Source organism: Alosa alosa, chromosome 2 (assembly GCF_017589495.1).
Source record: "Alosa alosa isolate M-15738 ecotype Scorff River chromosome 2, AALO_Geno_1.1, whole genome shotgun sequence".
NCBI lineage: Eukaryota > Metazoa > Chordata > Actinopteri > Clupeiformes > Clupeidae > Alosa > Alosa alosa.
The window spans coordinates 36,938,888-36,958,887 of NC_063190.1; the positions used below are offsets into that span (position 1 = coordinate 36,938,888).

General features: G+C 47.7%; 1 protein-coding gene across 1 annotated transcript in view; it reads left to right on the forward strand.

The window, feature by feature from the left end:
- Positions 1-814: 814 nt before the first annotated feature.
- Positions 815-20,000, forward strand: part of pdlim4 (PDZ and LIM domain 4) — a 53,789-nt gene continuing 34,603 nt past the window's right edge. Inside the window, exons 1-2 of the mRNA XM_048230120.1 lie at positions 815-1,088; positions 13,124-13,275. Coding sequence (XP_048086077.1) covers positions 996-1,088; positions 13,124-13,275 — 245 coding nt within the window. The 5' untranslated portion in view covers positions 815-995. The remainder of the gene's footprint in view (positions 1,089-13,123; positions 13,276-20,000) is intronic.

Consider the following 20,000-nt stretch of genomic DNA (forward strand, 5'->3'; position numbering starts at 1 on the left):
GCTGAGTGGAATTATTGCACTTTTCTGCTCCATGCCAAATGTAGAAGTCATTAGAGATTCCACTGACAGCAATGTTCCATTTTTACCCAACAAAACAAATGGACCAAATGCATAATAATGTTTGACATCCTTTAAAGGCCCTATCTTCACTTAGACACAGGCCATTAACTAGCCTAAATAACCAATCATATTTATTTAGTGTGGGCTATTAACTAGCCTAAATAACCAATCATGTTTATCTAGTGTGGGCTATTAGCCTAAATAACCAATCATGTTTATTTAGTGTGGGATATTAACTACCCTAACCAATCATGTTTATTTAGTATGGGCTATTAACTAGCCTAAATAACCAATCATAGGCTATTTATTTAGTGTGGGCTATTAACTAGCCTAAATAACCAATCATATTTATTTAGTGTGGGCTATTAACTAGCCTAAATAACCAATCATGTTTATTTAGTGTGCCCTATTATTGCCTGATGTAGGCTATTCTCAACAAGTCTTTTCTATTGGATTTCCACAGCAGCCACTTTCAATTTAGTGCAGCTAATGTCCTTTTCAGAAAGTAGCCAAATCTGGCCAACAGAACAGACGGAAACCTTCCTTTTTATTCACACTTTTAAACCATTTTAAACTGTATTTAAAACTACCTTACAGAATTCCTTGTGTGTTACTGGATTCCTGTGCGTGCTAACCGCCAGTCACGGCGCTACTGAGCAAGAAAAGCCAGGAGCTGGTTGACGGCTAGCTGTGATTAGGCTGGGTTGCTATAGCACCGGATTACACCCTCCCATTCACATTGTGCCAGGCGGCTACGAAGTAAACGCTCAACTCCCCCTTGAAACGTCACGGGAGATTTCAATATTTAAAGATTGCAACAAGTGAGGACAAAAGTTTTGCCCAAGAAGCGCTGTGAGCGACAGTCCCGTGTAAAGGCTGTAGTGCTATATCTTTTCTTCAACCGGATTTCAGGATACTTTCTTTCTTTTGTCACCATGCCTCAGACTGTAACTCTGAGTGGTCCATCACCGTGGGGTTTTCGCCTTGTGGGTGGACGGGATTTCAGCACGCCGCTGACCATTTCGAGGGTAGGTAGTGTGGCATGTTTAACAAAGCAACCGGCTTATTACACATAGCCTACATTGGGACACCGGTTCTTGTCCGTTAAGTGTCAAAAGAGAGTTTTCATGCATTTGCAAATAGAGTTTTATAATTGAATGATAAATCAACCAATCTCTGTAGCCTATTCAGGACATGGCGTTAACGATAGCCTACAAACCAAGTCAGCCTGCTTAAAAAATAATATAATAATAATAATAATAGGATTAATGGTGCCTTTTAGCGCTTTCTTATAACGAGAAATATGAGGCAATCGTAGCCTATGTATGACGTTTATATGCCCTTTCCGTTTGTAGCATTCCTTGTAAGCATTTTGGACTTTTACAAAGAGTTGACTATCCAGTAATCTAGCCTAGGCTACTAGGCTACACTAAAGTGTTAAATTAATAGCTAGGGACCTATTCTCAATTCTATAATACATAGTAATATGCCTATTGTTAACACAGTGACGGACTGCATTGGCTACGATAAGGCAGGGTCGTGTCGCGGTGTGAGTTTAACTGCAGTTGGGATAGACAACCCCGATGTGTGAAACGCAACAGTTTCACACATCGGGGTTGTTTATCCCAACTGCAGGCGTTGACACAATTTCACCACCATCGACTGAGACTATTCCAGGTGTTGTGCCAGCTGTGTAGACTCGTGCCCCTTAAACTGACCTACTTTCATAAGGTTGCACAGCTGGACTCAGTTTATTTGTCAGAGTTGACAGGTGAGTAAAGCAAATTGGCTCAACGTTTTCTGCTTTGGCTCTCAGTTCCTCATTCACATTTCTTTCAGAAGGAGAGACTATGGGCCGTTTACAAATCCCAACATCTAGGTATATAGGTATGACTGAAGACTTCACAGGCACTGGTGTGTCTCTCAGTCAATTTCTCAAAACTATATTTACATTCACACACACAAACACACATACACACGCTCACACACACACACACACATACACACGCATGCACGCACGCACACACGCACACACACGCACGCTAATAATAATAATAATACGCGACACATGCATGCACGCATGCACGCACGCACACACACACGCACACACGCACGCGCGCGCGCACGCACTCACACACACACACACACACACGCGCACACACACACGCACACTTGCATACAAAGCCAGAAGGCTCAAACACTATAACGCAGAGTTGAACCATTAAAGGTTCATGAGGTCCAGCTAAAAGGTTCTTTGCTTGTGGCAGATTGCAAAGCTTCCTTTTGTCTCTCATAGGCACTTTTAACTTTTAATCAGAACCATTATAGCTTTTGTTCAGATTCTTTTCCTTTCAGTATATATAAGGTCATTGTAGCCTAGAGATGTATTTGTACTCTTTATAGGCGACTGTATCCGGTAAATAAGCCTGCTTTTGTATGTCCGTATGTAAAGGTTTGCTTGGTCAACTCAGGGCCTGCCCGCTGGGTTGTGGAGAGCGCTGGCTATGCTTAGAGCGGGTGACGAAGTGAGCACGAGATGGGATCCAAATGTTCTCACTGCGATTAAAAGCTCATTTGACTTGGTTAGATTGTAGCGGCTCTCCAACGGGGATCCCGCCATCCCATAAAGAGCTCTAGTCTAGTCCAGATCCCTAAGACTGGACCAGCATCCCATAAAGAGCTCTAGTCTAGTTCAGGTCATTAAGACTGGACAAGCATCCCATAAAGAGCTCTAGTCTAGTCCAGGTCATTAAGACTGGACAAGCATCCCATAAAGAGCTCTAGTCTAGTCCAGGTCATTAAGACTGGACCAGCATCCCATAAAGAGCTCTAGTCTAGTATAGGTCATGGACCAGCATCCCATAAAGAGCTCTAGTCTAGTCCAGATCCCTAAGACTGGACCAGCATCCCATAAAGAGCTCTAGTCTAGTCCAGGTCATAAACCCGGAGCCGTGCAGGAGTGGGCGACTGCGCAACGGCATGCAGGAGAGATAGCTGGGAAGCCCGGCTCATGAGCATGCGGGAGAGTTCTAGAGTGTTAGTGTTGTATGTATATAGGATGAGGTAAGGGCAGGGTTCTAGAGTGCTAGTGTATATAGGATGAGGTAAGGGCAGGGTTCTAGAGTGCTAGTGCATATAGGATGAGGTAAGGACAGGGTTCTAGATCCCGCCATCTGAACGCACAAATTCCTGAATTATTTTCCATGCTCATAAGCCAGGCTTCCCAGCTGTCTCTCCTGCATGCCTTTGCGCAGTCGCCCACTCCTGCACGGTTTATGACCTGGACTAGACTAGAGCTCTTTATGGGATGCTGGTCCAGTCTTAATGACCTGAACTGGACTAGAGCTCTTTATGGGATGCTTGTCCAGTCTTAATGACCTGAACTGGACTAGAGCTCTTTATGGGATGCTGGTCCATGACCTGAACTAGACTAGAGCTCTTTTATGGGATGCTGGTCCAGTCTTAATGACCTGAACTGGACTAGAGCTCTTTATTGAACTGGACTAGAGCTCTTTATAGGATGCTGGTCCAGTCTTAATGACCTGAACTGGACTAGAGCTCTTTATGGGATGCTTGTCCAGTCTTAATGACCTGAACTGGACTAGAGCTCTTTATAGGATGCTGGTCCAGTCTTAATGACCTGAACTGGACTAGAGCTCTTTATAGGATGCTGGTCCAGTCTTAATGACCTGAACTGGACTAGAGCTCTTTATAGGATGCTGGTCCAGTCTTAATGACCTGAACTGGACTAGAGCTCTTTATAGGATGCTGGTCCAGTCTTAATGACCTGAACTGGACTAGAGCTCTTTATGGGATGCTGGTCCATGACCTGAACTAGGCTAGAGCTCTTTATGGGATGCTTGTCCAGTCTTAATGACCTGAACTGGACTAGAGCTCTTTATAGGATGCTGGTCCAGTCTTAATGACCTGAACTGGACTAGAGCTCTTTATAGGATGCTGGTCCAGTCTTAATGACCTGAACTGGACTAGAGCTCTTTATAGGATGCTGGTCCAGTTTTAGGGATCTGGCCTTCCAAGTCAAGTGGAACACCAAAGAGGCATGAGTATAGTTCAGTTCCAGGAGGCGCCACCATTGTGCCTCTGAGAAAGAGGCCCTTAGTGTCTCCCGGAGCCTAGTTAGTCCCCTGTGAGTCCCTTTGGAAAATAGCATCATCTAAATGGGAAATAATGACAAACAGGCACATGCCATTTGGGCTTACTTCTGTTTACTCAAATGTGCCACGTTATGGAAGGCTTTTGACAGCAGTTGTTATATGACTGTGTGCTCACTCTGTGAATGACGCAAGTTGTTGGTGAATGCCGTGCCACTGCTGAAGTAGCTTAAGCGCTGCACACATTCTATGCACAGCAATCGCGGCTCAGTGCATGTTGATGTCAAACAGTGGTTATCTTCAGCCTTCACCATTTCCCTCTAAAACTCTCATGAGACCGGGCCTATTCTTTGTATGTTAGTATTGTATGTATATAGGATGAGGTAAGGGCAGGGTTCTAGAGTGCTAGTGTTGTATGTATATAGGATGAGGTAAGGGCAGGGTTCTAGAGTGCTAGTGTATATAGGATGAGGTAAGGGCAGGTTCTAGAGTGTTAGTGTTGTATGTAGAATGAGGTAAGGGCAGGGTTCTAGAGTGCTAGTGTTGTATGTATATAGGATGAGGTAAGGGCAGGGTTCTAGAGTGCTAGTGTATATAGGATGAGGTAAGGGCAGGTTCTAGAGTGTTAGTGTTGTATGTAGAATGAGGTAAGGGCAGGGTTCTAGAGTGCTAGTGTATATAGGATGAGGTAAGGGCAGGTTCTAGAGTGTTAGTGTATATAGGATGAGGTAAGGGCAGGTTCTAGAGTGTTAGTGTATATAGGATGAGGTAAGGGCAGGTTCTAGAGTGTTAGTGTATATAGGATGAGGTAAGGGCAGGTTCTAGAGTGCTAGTGTTGTATGTATATACTTACAACCGGACCCGCGTCACACAGAGCAGGTTGTTTGCGCCATGCCCCTTTTGAGGGGAAAACATTCCCTCAGAACAAGCCAGAGGAACCGGTAGACATGTACCAACCACACAGCTAAGAACCCTCCCTGAGTTTCTTTTTGCCTACCATGTCCCTCAAAAAAATCCTGACAGAAGAAAATTATGGCTACAAGCCATAAGAAGAGAAGACCGTGATGACACTTCTAGTCACTGAGTGGGGTTGTTGCACCACTTCGTACTCAGGAGACTGAAGGGACATGTTTTTATATTAATTGAATTAAGCTTTTGTAGGTATCTTTCACGGGTCAACGACCGCAAAGTGGTTATGTATTGAGTGGTCATATTGATTTGTGGTATTTTGTTATTATTTACTCCTGGCGATTTCTGTAGCTTTATTGACCCCTAATTTGGGAGCAGAGAGGGTTGTTTGTTTTCCCCCGAAAGGGCGGGAACGCTTGTCACTGAGTCAAGTTCCCGGATGTGCCGGTCTAACGTATAGGATGAGGTAAGGGCAGGATTCTAGAGTGCTAGTGTTGTATGGTTATATGTGTGTGTGTGTGTCTGTGTGTGTGTGTGTGTGTGTGCATGCCGCTTAAATGAGAGTTGTGTGTGTGTGTGTGTCTGTGTGTGTGTGTGTGTGTGTGTGTGTGTGTGTGTGTGTGTGTGTGTGTGTGTGTCCTATGTATATAGGATGAGGTAAGGGCAAGGTTCTGGAGTGCTAGTGTTGTATGGTTATATATGTGTGTGTGTGTGTGTCTGTGTGTGTGTGTGTGTGTGTGTGTGTGTGTGTGCATGCCGCTTAAATGAGAGTTGTGCCTGTGTGTGTGTGTGTGTGTGTGTGCATTGTGAGAAGTTCTTTTGCTCAGGTCTGCATACCAGAGTGTCATGTGACCTGCTCCTGAGTGCTGTCCAGTAGCGCACGGTTGCCATGGAGCTTTCTGCTCTGGCCGTTGGCCCTCGGGAGAGAGGATACTAAGGCCACAGCACATACTTACTTTAAAAGTGCATACTCTGCCATCTGAGATGGGTCCGCTATATGCATGGTGGTGTGTTTTTCTTCTCTTGCTACTGGCCAGATCTGCTGCTCTTCTGTCTGCTCTGTCTTTGTACTGTCTTAAAAGTAGGAACAATGTCACCACTCTTTTCATTTGGTGTCCATGGTCATCACCACTCTTTTCATTTGGTGTCCATGGTCATATCTGTTTTATGATCCCACCTAGAAATAAGCTATCTATAATGTCAGACTGTTTAAGTGCAATACACAAGTAAGCATCATTGTTTTGTATTGTGGCATATCCCTGTAAGCTAGCTCAGTCATAATGTATTTGCTCTTAACTACCCTTGAAACAGCCTGGACTTCAACATCTAAAAACCGCTTTAGTGCTGTGGTTTTCCCCTGATCCATTGTCATAACTTTGAGTTCTGCTTGAAGTAGTTTGCAGTGAAGCTGTCCTCACCACCGTGGCTGCTTAGCAGTGTCTCAAGAGCGTTTATTAACCAGCTGTGCGCTGATTGAGTCACTTCCACATGAGTTCCCTCAAAATGGGGACAATCAAAGGCATTTAGATGGTGGTATCATAGCAACTTTCTTTTAACAATTCCCAGAGAGTTCCGTAATGCCATAACCATGGTTTCAATCACTCAACAAGTCAACAAACATGCCATTATCAGAGGGAGCTTTCTGATTGGCAGGGTTTTGTCTTCTAGTTCTGCTTAAGAATCTGGCAATGTGCCATAGCTCACACACACACACACACACACACACTGAATAAAGGCTTTTGTGCTCATTTACAAGCAGCAAAGGCCTCGTGGACTTTAAGGTTGTTTGCACTGTGTTTCTGTGTTTGTGTGTGTGTGTGTGTGTGTGTGTGTGTGTGTGTGTGTGTGTGTGTGTGTGTGTGTGATTGTGTGTGTGTGTGTGTGTGTGTGTGTGTGTGTGTGTGTGTGTGTGTGTGTGTGTGTGTGTGTGTGTGTGCCTGCATGGTTAATTTATGCATTTTCCTAAGGATTCTGATCTGTCCATGAATCATGCCTGGCCTGCCTCCGTACCTTCGCCCTTAAGTGGCCTCCGTCCCCTGCAATAACAGCCTCTGTTGTCCTGCGCTCTGTGTGCTGCAATAACAGCCTCTGTTGTCCTGCGTGGTCACTCTCTGTGGTCTGCGCTGCCCACGGACCTGGCGCTGTAGCAAGGCCCAATGAGCAGCTTGAGCCGTGTCTCATGAGAAGCCTTTTGTGCTGTCCTCCTCAGGTCACTGCTCAGGAAGTTGAGCTCCGCACTTATTCTGGAACTCCGCCTCACAAAAGGGAAGCCAAAGGGAAGTCGGAAGAATTGAACCATCAGACTGAAACATCTTATCTAAAGAATGTTGCAGTGCTGTCATGCCAGAAACCTATTTGCATTTTTTTTGTAAAGCTTTGATTCAATTACTGTGGCCTGAAGCTACGCGCCCATTTGCTCTAAGGATTAGAAAGTAAATTGCACAAACAAAGCTCTAAATCTGTCTGGGCTGATTCATATGAATTATTTTGTTTTACTGGGTTTGACGAGGGTCTCTGGGGGGCATAAATGAATTACACAACTGAAGGAAAACAAACAGAAGCTCATGTGCAGTGCTAATCAAGCTGTCAGTGTTCCACACTAGAATGCTAGCTTTCACAGTCTCCTTTATGGGCAGCCAGCAGGGGTAATAGATGTGTGGTCACACCTGTGAGGGTGTAATAGGATGTGCGGAGGTACCTGTGAGGGGTAATAGATGTGCGGAGTCACACCTGTGAGGGGTAATAGATGTGTGGAGTCGCACCTGTGAGGGGTAATAGATGTGTGGAGTCGCACCTGTGAGGGGTAATAGATGTGTGGAGTCACACCTGTGAGGGGTAATAGATGTGTGGAGTGGAGGGGTAATAGATGTGTGGAGTGGAGGGGTAATAGATGTGTGTGAGGGGTAATAGATGTGTGTGAGGGGTAATAGATGTGTGGAGTCGAGGGGTAATAGATGTGTGTGAGGGGTAATAGATGTGTGTGAGGGGTAATAGATGTGTGTGAGGGGTAATAGATGTGTGGAGTGGAGGGGTAATAGATGTGTGTGAGGGGTAATAGATGTGTGGAGTGGAGGGGTAATAGATGTGTGTGAGGGGTAATAGATGTGTGAACGTGTGAGGGGTAATAGATGTGTGGAGTGGAGGGGTAATAGATGTGTGTGAGGGGTAATAGATGTGTGTGAGGGGTAATAGATGTGTGGAGTCAGGAGTGGACGGCTCCAGTAGAGCTGCTCATATCTCTTTACCCTGTAATTCCCCTTCCCCTCATAAAACCAGAACACCAACAGCCCCACGCTCCCACCACCTACCCCATCCTACCCCACGCTCCCGCCACCTACCCCATCCTACCCCATGCTCCCGCCACCTACCCCAGAATGCTCCCGCCACCTACCCCACGCTCCCGCCACCTACCCCAGAATGCTCCCGCCCCACCTACCCCACGCTCCCGCCACCTACCCCATCCTACCCCATGCTCCCGCCACCTACCCCACGCTCCCGCCACCTACCCCATCCTACCCCACGCTCCCGCCACCTACCCCACGCTCCCGCCACCTACCCCAGAATGCTCCCGCCACCTACCCCATCCTACCCCATGCTCACGCCACCTACCCCATGCTCACGCCACCTACCCACCTACCCCATGCTCACGCCACCTACCCACCTACCCCATGCTCACGCCACCTACCCCAGAATGCTCACGCCCAGAGTGTGAATTACCCCACCATAATTGAGGGGTACTGCTCCTTCACTTCTTCTATGACCATCATGGTCCACTACCATATCAATCCCCATCGTGATCGCCAAGTGCAACATGTGTTGTGCAACACCCATACAAGGTCTAAACATGCGACAAACTGATAATCAGTTGGCTACAGAATATCTCATTGTTATTATATCCAAAAGAGAACTGTTTTGATCAACTCTCAAAAGTTAGAAGTTAAGTGCTCTGAAATACCATTCTAATTACTAGTAAAAGTAATGCCTTTACAAGAAGCCTATTGCTTATTTCATGACATATTGATTTGGTTTATTTTAGATTTCATGACCTGGAGGTAAGATCCAACCCTCTAATATAGCCTAGCCTACTGTATAAACAGAAACCAATTTTCCATTATAGTCTATGGTAGTCAGTGTCAAATCAACACAATTGCCTATGGATATGTGAAACCTACAGTGTAAGCAATCTTTAATGTGATTAAGGAGCATATAGCCTACTATGAAAAACATACTACCACATAAGAACTACAGAGCGGTAACCTACAAGAATCCGATAACCAGAATGTAAAAACAATAGACCTACTAACCAATTAAAAACAAATTCAAATACTAGCATGTACTATTTAGCCTAGGCTACTTGGCTCTTTATGTTTCCACAGGTTTCACTAATGTTATGTAGGCTTAGCTACATCAGACCCTCTTGTGCATAATAAAAACAACACAGGATCTGTGCCAAACTAATTTCAAAAGGGCACAATAATTTATTCAAAATAAAATGAGAATCAATGGACACCTAGGCTATGAACTGGAGTTCATCTCCTTGGAAATGACAATCGAATTTACCTCACCACAATGTAAAATAATAATAAATGATTTAAATAGAGAATTATCTTGCTAACTAACCTTGGTAACTAACCAAGGTCCACTTTACTAGCCTCAGTGGGTAAGTAAGTAGCAGGTAAGTAGCCGGTAATTAAATGTATGAAGACGTGACATGAGCTATGAAAGAACAAAAACACGCTAATACATGAAGGTTGTAAAATAGCACATTTTCAACAAGCTAGGCGCCTGCTAGCAACTTACATTTACCCATGCACGCCAGCAGCAAACCGAATTTAGGCTACTGGAGGAATCTACCTAACGTTGACACTTGCTTGAGAAGTCGTTTCTATCTCCGTTGCTTTTAAGCCACGGTGGTTAAAAAAAATGGTAACGGGTCCATAATAGGGGGTTGACTTTACATTAAACTTTCCTAGTGAAAATAGGAGTTGACTTGTATTGTAGCCAACTGTAATGGTATTTTTTCACAATATCAGAAAAATGTGTGTGTGTGTGGGGGTTTGGAGTCAGAGGAGGGAGGTGTGTGTGGGGGTCAGAGCCTGAGGTCAGTGTGTGTGTGTGTGGGGGTTGGAGTCAGAGTGAGGGTGTGTGTGTGTGGGGGAGGTCAGAGTGAGGAGTGTTGATGTGTGTGGGGGTTGATGAGCCAAAACGGAGGAGTGTGTGTGTGGGGTCAGGTAAATCGTGAGGAGTGTGTGTGTGTGTGGGGGGGGTTGGAGTCAGAGTGAGGAGTGTGTGTGTGTGGGGGGTCAGGAGGAGGAGTGTGTGTGTGTGTGTGTGGGGTCAGAGTGAGGAGTGTGTGTGTGTGTGTGGGGGGGTCAAGTGAGGAGTGTGTGTGTGTACGGGGGTTAGAGGAGGAGTGTGTGTGTGTGTGGGGGGTAATTTAGGAAAATTGTTCTCATATGTAAGACGCGTGCAGCGGTGAGGGTGAGGTGTGTCCCCACGGTCTGCAGGCCTCGTAAAATCAGGTCCACAATGAAGCTAGAGAGCTGCTCTTCATCACCCAGATCCCCCGCAGTCCAGACGAACCCAGACGACCCCACGGTCCAGACGAGGCCGAGCGGCCGAGAGGCGCCTCTCTCCTCCAGCGCAGGGTCTGGGGCTCGGGGACGTTGGAAAGAATCATCTGGCCTTTTGTCTTGCCGTGCGTTTCATTTGTTTAATGTGCCTCTGATTGGGTGCCTTGGAGAACCGAGCCCAGAGTTGAGGCCAGTACACTAATCAGCTCGGAGAGGAGCAAAGGCAAGTGGGTCAAGCATCACACTTTGCAGTATCGCGCGCTGAGAAATAGGCAGCGGTTGGATGCCGTACCACAAGCACTGTCTTTGGTGCAGTTGGATGCTGGGGCCTGGCTACATACTTGGTTATGGTGCAGTTGGATGCTGGGGCCTGGCTACATACTTGGTTGTGGTGCAGTTGGATGTTGTGGTGCAGTTGAATGTTGTGGTGCAGTTGGATGCTGTGGTGCAGTTGGATGCTGGGGCCTGGCTACATACTTGGTTGTGGTGCAGTTGGATGCTATGGTGCAGTTGAATGTTGTGGTGCATTTGGATGCTGGGGCCTGGCTACATACTTGGTTGTGGTGCAGTTGGATGCTGTGGTGCAGTTGGATGCTGGGGCCTGGCTACATTCTTGGTTGTGGTGCAGTTGGATGTTGTGGTGCAGTTGGATGTTGTGGTGCATTTGGATGCTGGGGCCTGGCTACATACTTGGTTGTGGTGCAGTTAGATGCTGTGGTGCAGTTGGATGCTGGGGCCTGGCTACATTTTTGGTTGTGGTGCAGTTGGATGTTGTGGTGCAGTTGAATGTTGTGGTGCAGTTGGATGTTGTGGTGCAGTTGGATGCTGTAGCCTGGCTGCATTCATGGTTGCCCTGCATTAGGCAAAAAGATTTTAGAGATACAAATCTTTTTTTGATTTCTTTGTGCTGAAAAGCAACACCTACTTAACACTTTAAAAACCTACTTTGACAATTTGTCCACATCAACTTGAAGAGTTTTGGTATTGTGTGGTTGCTGTAGTTACAGTTGTGTAGTTGCTGTGGTAACAGTCAGGGAGAGCAGAACCAAACAACGTGCGGATTCAGCGGCACTGGAGAGCTGTGTGCAGTATGCTGATACCCTATCTTTGCACACACACACACACACACACACACACACACACACACACACCTACCTGCTGGAGAGCTGTGTGCAGTATACTGGTGCCCTATCTTTGCACACACACACACACACACACACACACACAGTTTGCTGGTGCCCTATCTTTGGAGTTAATGTGTAATCTTTCAGGGCAGAGCTTCATTTGAATTCTCCGTGGTGGAAACAAAAGCACTTTAAGGCAGGTGGCCAGAGAACTCTCTCAGAAGGTATCGCCACTCTGCCTATCTCAGCCATGAGCCCTTTTCCTAAAGTGTTGTGTGTGCGAGTTACGTAATGTGTGTGTGTCAGTGATGTCAAGGTGATAAAAAATAACCAAAGTGACAACACTTCTGCTCTCACAGGCTGCAGCCAGTAGAAGTTGTGTGATTAATCCTCTATATTTGCACACACACACACACACACACACACACAACACACACACACACCCAATGACTCCTCTCTGTCCCCTGCGTGCGTGTGTGTGACCCTGGGAGCACACACACACCACTCTGCAGCCAGCAGAAATCGTGTGATTAATCCTCTACGCTTGTCCGTGGAGCAATGAGTTGTATTGTTTGTCGTTGGCATGTGTGTGCAGTGTGTGAGCATTTACATGGTCTAGGGAGTGCTGTGTGTGTGCAGTGTGTGTGAGCGTAACATGGCCTAGGGAGTGCTGTGTGTGTGTGCAGTGTGTGAGCGTAACTCTTGTCTGCTGTGTGTGTGTGTGCAGCTGTGTGTGTGCAGTGTGTGAGCGTAACTCTTGTCTGCTGTGTATGTGTGTGCAGTGTGTGAGCGTAACTCTTGCCTGCTGTGTGTGTGTGCAGTATGTGTGTGTGCAGTGTATGTGTGTGCAGTGTGTGTTTGTGTGCAGTGTGTGAGCGTAACTCTTGCCTGCTGTGTGTGTGTGTGTGTGTGCAGTGTGTGTGTGTGTGCAGTATGTGTGTGTTTGCAGTGTGTGAGCGTAACTCTTGCCTGCTGTGTGTGTGTGTGTGTAGTGTGTGTGTGTGTGTGCAGTATGTGTGTGTGTGCAGTGTTTGAGCGTAACTCTTGCCTGCTGTGTGTGTGTGTGTGTGTATGTGTATGTGTGTGCAGTGTGTGTGTGTGCAGTGTATGTGTGTGCAGTGTGTGTTTGTGTGCAGTGTGTGAGCGTAACTCTTGCCTGCTGTGTGTGTGTGTGTGTGTGCAGTGTGTGTGTGTGTGCAGTATGTGTGTTTGCAGTGTGTGAGCGTAACTCTTGCCTGCTGTGTGTGTGTGTGTGTGTGTGTGTGTGTGTGTGTGCAGTATGTGTGTGTGTGCAGTGTTTGAGCGTAACTCTTGCCTGCTGTGTGTGTGTGTGTGTGTTGGTCAGATAACAGCGGGCAGCAAGGCAGCGCTGGGGGAGCTGTGTCCAGGGGACACCATCCTGGCCATCAACGGGGAGAGCACAGACGCCCTCACACACATGGAGGCCCAGAACAGGATCAAGGCCTGCACAGGCCAGCTGGTACTGGACATCAGCAGGTACTCCACCCTACACACACACACATTATATGCACGCACACACACACATTATATGCGCGCACACACACACACACACACACACATTATATGCGCACACACACACAAACACAAACACACACACACACACACACACACACACACAACACACGCACATTATATGTGCGCGCACACACACACACACACACAAACACACACACACACACACATTATATGCGCGCGCGCACACACACACACACACACATTATATGCACACACACACACACACACACACATACACACACGCAGGACAGGATCAAGCCTTGTAAAGGCCAGCTGGTCCTGGACATCAATAGGTACTCCTCCGAGCTCACTGATCTCTTTAGACTATCCACACTACACGCAGCAACACAAACACCCACACACACACATGCAGTGTATGAGAGGAAATGATGTATACATTGACATTGTACAGATGCTTTTTACACGGTGTGGTTTCCAACTGAGGAACAAGGCAATCAGCAGACCACAGAAACAAGAGGGTGTGATAGTGAGAAAAGAGAGAGAGAGAGTGGTGGATAGAGAGAGAGAGTGGTGGATAAAGAGAGAGAGAGGAGAATAAAGTGGATGAAGTGACTGCATGTCTTCGGCAGATAAAGCTGAGGAGACTGAAAGATGAGTAACACAGAGAGAGCAATTCAGATGGTGCTGTCGGTTAAGAGCGAGAGGGACGAAAGGACTTCAAAGTGTTCGAATGAAAGGAGTGTGGTACTGGCTCTAGTCAGGTTTTTAATGTGTCTTTTATTGATCTATAAATCTCTCGTGATCAAAGAATTGGATAGTTTGTACTGTTTCTGTCATCTGTATGCTCTCAAAACAACATTTTCCCACAAGGCTCCTTCTCGTCATGTACTGATGAGACGAGATGCAAAGTTTGTCTAGCCAGACATGATTAGTCAGGATACATGCTGTTTTCACTCTTCGTGCTGCTATATTAGTCTTTGTTTAGCAACTCGCGAGATGACACATTAATTTAGTGGAATAATAGTGGCAAGTTGGGAGCCACTGGAATTCAGGATCCAAAGGGAAGTAATCTGTCCAAACAACAGACTGTTCCATTTGGACCTCAGCATTCTGGAATGGGGCCCAAATGGAATGTTTGACTGTCTGAAGGTTTCCAATAGAGACATTTGAGCTCCCCGGCGAAAAAAATAAAAAAGCTTCATTGCCAGAATCTGGATGATGATGACAATATGGAATATGAAACACCACAGCGATCCGAGCTGAGAGTTCCAGGGTTCCGAGAGGAGAGTTCCAGGGTTTTTGTTTGTTTGTTTGTTTGTTTTCCTCCAGGGAAGTGTTCCACTGTGTGGAAATGAAAAGCTTAAACACATACTGGTCCTCAAGACAATCGGAATCGAGAGGGGCACAGTGATCACAGGGAAGCCCACAACCGCACAACCCCCACAACCTCACGAACCTCACGACCCCCACAACCTCACGACCCCACGACCTCACAACCCCCACGACCTCACAACCCCACAACCTCACAACCCCCACAACCTCACGACCCCACGACCTCCACGACCTCACAACCCCACGACCTCACGACCCTCACGACCCCCACGACCCCCACAACCTCACGACCGCCACGACCTCACGACCCCCACAACCTCACGACCTCACGACCCCCAAGACCTCACACCCCCACCTCCCGACCCCCAAGACCTCATACCCCGGCCCCAACCTCACAACTCAATACCTGCCACGCACTTGGCCTCACGACCCCACGACCTCAAACCCCGACCTCCACAACCCCGACCCCACAACCCCACGAACCTCCCGACCCCACAGCCTCACGACCCGACTCCCACAACCCCCACGACCTCTACCCACAGCCTCCCGACCCCCCCAACCCCCGCGAGCCTCCACGACCTCCCACCCCCGACCTCACCCTCCACGACCCCAAGACCTCATGACCCTTCCCACGACCCTCCATCCCACGGCCGCCCACGACCCCCCACCCCCAAGACCTCGACCCCAAGACCTCACGACCCCCAAGACCTCACTGACCCCCCGGCCCCCGACCTCCTCAGGCTCTCTCCACTGCCCCAGGAGCCTGGCCATGTTTGGTCAGCGTTTTCAAAGAGTGCTCTGCTGTGCTGCCCGAGCTCAGCTGGGCCCGGCTGCTTCCGGCACTGAGACTGCCCATATATCAGCTGTGGACATTAAGTGGTAGATCCACTCCGGAGCCATAAATCCACTGGCGAGCACAGCAGGCCAAGGCAGAGTGAGAAATTGGACAGAGCTCTGGGAGTCCTTCCACTTCCTCTACAAGCCCCAACACAAGGCAGAGTGTCTAGCTGGTACTGAGCTCCTCTAGAAAAACCCTTTTCCCTCTTCCCATGAAATACTCCCACGTTTGATGAGCAATTTATGAAAATCCTTCCACACCGCAAGCGGCACTCTGAAGATGAGGTCATAACTTGTTTTCAAGTTGAAGCCATTATCATATCTTCCCTTCCCTGATAACAGGATGATGTCAGCTTAGGATGAGGCCATTCCTGATGCAAAACAAGCCTAACTGCTCCTCGCTTGTTTCATCTTGTACAGTGAAGCGATGAATAACCCGTCTCTGACCGCTGTTTGGGGGTAAAGGTGGCTGCAGCGTTGAGAGATAAGCGCGTATTGACTCACGTCGAGAGGTTGCACGGTTCAGCTGGAGAGGCATGCTGGTCAGATTATCTTATTATGGAGCAGTCAGCACATTGCTGCTGATGAATGTTGGTGAGCCTGTTGTTTACACAAACAGTAGAGCTTTGGTCTGTAGAGAGGTAGAGTGTCAGTAACATCTCTGAGCTTTGGTCTGTAGAGAGGTAGAGTGTCAGTAACATCTCTGAGCTTTTGGTCTGTAGAGTTCTGAAGTGTCAGTAACATCTCTGAGCTTTTGGTCTGTAGAGAGGTAGAGTGTCAGTAACATCTCTGAGCTTTTGGTCTGTAGAGTTCTGAAGTGTCAGTAACATCTCTGAGCTTTTGGTCTGTAGAGTGGTAGAGTGTCAGTAACATCTCTGAGCTTTGGTCTGTAGAGTGGTAGAGTGTCAGTAACATCTCTGAGCTTTGGTCTGTAGAGAGGTAGAGTGTCAGTAACATCTCTGAGCTTTGGTCTGTAGAGAGGTAGAGTGTCAGTAACATCTCTGAGCTTTTGGTCTGTAGAGTTCTGAAGTGTCAGTAACATCTCTGAGCTTTGGTCTGTCGAGTGGTAGAGTGTTGGTGACAGATTATGTGATGGAGATATGGGAGAAAGAGGTCTGAGAGAGGGAACGAGAGAGAGGGATAGAGGGAGAGAGAGAGAGGAAGAGAAATAGAGGGAGGGGGCAGAGAGAGAGGGAGAGAGAGAAAGAGGAAGAAAGGAAGAAAGAGTCCACTGGGGCACACACTTTAACAAGATTATGTCAACTTCTTCAAATCTTATCTTTAAATCACCTTGACAGAACTAAACAAAGTTCATGAATGTAAGAACAGTGTTTTCCCCTTTCTGCTATATCTATTTTGTGTCTGTATGTCTCTTTATCTGGTTTCCATGGAAGGAAATGTGTGGCAATACTGAAGAAACAGAAACCAGTTTGTCTCAAAATCTGTCCAGAATGCCAGACGTCTATTTTTAGGACGTCTATTTAATGAACTGTACCGTTTGGTGACAAAGACATGAAGTGGGCAAACTCAGTATTGTTATGTGCAGTATGCTACATACAACTGAAGATTAAAGCTGCCAAGCCAGAGAAGGCTGTAATTTTGCATTTCTGTCTTTGGATAAATATATGAGCACACACATCTGCTCTGCTCCCAAAATTACAATGGTTTTGTAGCGCTCGGGCCTCAGGCAACTGCTGCGCACAGGAATGTGCCCGCAGTGCTTCTGAATGCATTAGCCGCTTCAGAGGCATCGCCTTTCAAATGCCTCCTGCCCACAGCTGACCCACAGGTCTGTTCCAACGCTGACACTGGATACTTCTGCTCCGCATTATTCTCTTCTGTTGGTCGCAGGTCCTTCAGATCTGACTTCACCCTCCACCCTGTCACATCACGGAACTACAGCTAAATGCATCGTGGGTGATGGTGAGATGAACTTCCTTACTGAATATGTTTAAGGGCTTTAGGAGTTGAATTCATTTTTTTATTCATTCAATCATCCACTTATTCTTTTTGTGTAGGTTGAGGTGGTAGAGAGGCTGTCTGTCCGCTGTTAGTTGAGGGGTACCTGGCTTCTGTTGATGGTAGGTTGAGGGGTACCTGGCTTCTGTTGGTGATAGGTTGAGGGGTACCTGGCTTCTGTTGGTGGTAGGTTGAGGGGTACCTGGCTTCTGTTGGTGGTAGGTTGAGGGGTACCTGGTTTCTGCGGTAGGTTGAGGGGTACCTGGTTTCAGTTGGCTGTAGGTTGAGGGGCACCTGGTTTCTGCGGTAGGTTGAGGGGTACCTGGTTTCAGTTGGCTGTAGGTTGAGGGGTACCTGGTTTCAGTTGGCTGTAGGTTGAGGGGCACCTGGTTTCTGCGGTAGGTTGAGGGGTACCTGGTTTCAGTTGGCTGTAGGTTGAGGGATTCCTATTTGGTTTCTGCCTGCGACTGACTCATATGAGTCAGCTCTGCGTCTGGGCTAGTGTGACATCATTTCCAGGTGACGGTGCCATTTTGGGTTGAACTGCATATTTGGCGTGTTATTTACGAAGCCCAGGGGAGGATGAGCCGAGTGTGGGAGGACCTCTGTGTCAGGCTTCAGGAATGCGTTGATATGATTAACATATTTGTCACACAGCAGTTGGTTGAAACAGAGAGAGAGAGAAAGAAAGAGAGAGAAAATTAAAGAGAAACAAGAGACAGAAAAAAAACAGCAGAGACAGAGAGAGAAAGAGAGAGAGAGCAGTGGTCTCTAACAGAGAGAGAGAGAGAGAGAGAGAGAGAGAGGTGGTCTTATGGTCTTATGTTCTGTATGTTATGTTGTAACAATAGCTTTGGCAACACTGTTCCCATACAGTCATGCTAATAAAGCAAATTTGAATTTGGTCTCTAACAGACAGAGAGAGAGACACACATGATATCACCACTCTGCTCCTGGTCTGGTCTGGTCTGGTCTGCTCCTGGTCTGGTCTGGTCTGGTCTGGTCTGGTCTGGTCTGGTCTGGTCTGGTCTGGTCTGGTCCTGGTCTGGTCTGGTCTGGTCTGGTCTGGTCTGGTCTGCTCTGCTCCTGGTCTGGTCTGGTCTAGTCTGGTCTGGTCTGGTCTGGTCTGCTCCTGGTCTGGTCTGTCTGCTGGTCTGGTCTGGTCCTGGTCTGGTCTGGTCTGGTCTGGTCTGCTCTGCTTTGCTCTGCTCCTGGTCTGGTCTGGTCTAGTCTGGTCTGGTCTGGTCTGGTCTGGTCTGCTCCTGGTCTGCTCCTGGTCTGGTCTGGTCTGGTCTGGTCTGGTCTGCTCCTGGTCTGGTCTGGTCTGGTCTGGTCTGGTGCTCCTGGTCTGGTCTAGTCTGGTCTGGTCTGGTCTGGTCTGCTCCTGGTCTGGTCTGGTCTGGTCTGTGCTGGTCTGCTCCTGGTCTGGTCTGGTCTGGTCTGCTCTGCTACTGCTCTGCTCTGCTTTGCTCTGCTCCTGGTCTGGTCTGGTCTGGTCTAGTCTGGTCTGGTCTCCTGCTCAGCTTGATGGAGGTGTGGGGGAAAAGATGACAGGCCGCCCCAGTCAACTCCTGGAGCCCCTTTTAGACATGAAACAGCTGCTCGCTGTGCTGCACTCCCCTCTGGCTCTCTAGCTCCACTAACACACACACACACACACACACACTCCTCCAGACAGCTCAATCTGGGCCTGCTCAGCTAGGACTACTGTAGAGCCATGCTACATGAACGATAAAACAAACAAACAAACAAATGAATTTACTGTCCAAACTCAGGTGTACTAGGAATTCTCTTTGGTGTAGTTTGGTGTAGGGTTCAACATCAGACACTACCAACATAGTGACAGACACAAAAATACACAATTACATGCTCTACAAAAGAGACACACAAGTAATGGGAGTGGTCATGTGCTGTAGTGAGCATGTGCAGTATAGTGCTGTAGTGAGCATGTGCAGTATAGTGCTGTAGTGAGCATGTGCAGTATAGTGCTGTAGTGAGCATGTGCAGTATAGTGCTGTAGTGAGCATGTGCTGTAGCCATCTGTGGCCCAGGCTGGTGGTTTCAAAGAGCAGGAAGACAAATGAGGGCAATCGGTTTCTGTGGGTCTCAGCGGCGGCGCAGTCGGAAAGAAGAGATGAGTCATGAAGAAGCGGAGAGAGGAGAGGATGGGGGGAGAGGGGGAGAGAGGAGGACAGAGAGAGGGAGGAGGTGGAAAGGAGAGAGTGGAGGTAGAAGGGAGACAAAAGTGGGACAGAGTGTCCCAGCAGACAACCCCTGACTCTGAATTACTCACGAGGGAACAGATGAATAAGTGAACAGATGAATAAGTGAACAGATGAGTGGATGAACAGATGAGTGGATGAACAGATGAATGAAAGGAGATGGGAAAGTTGGACCAGGGCCAACTCTGACTGAGAGGCAGAAGGCTCTCCACATGGAGCCCACAGGCCGTGACAGACACATCAACGAGGGAGGGGAGAGAGGAGGAGCCCACGGGCCGTGACAGACACATCAAAGGACGTCGCAGCGCCAGGAGGGAGGCTGTATCCATGGAGACGCGTAGACAGACCATTTCCTTTCTGAGCCTCGCTCTCCGC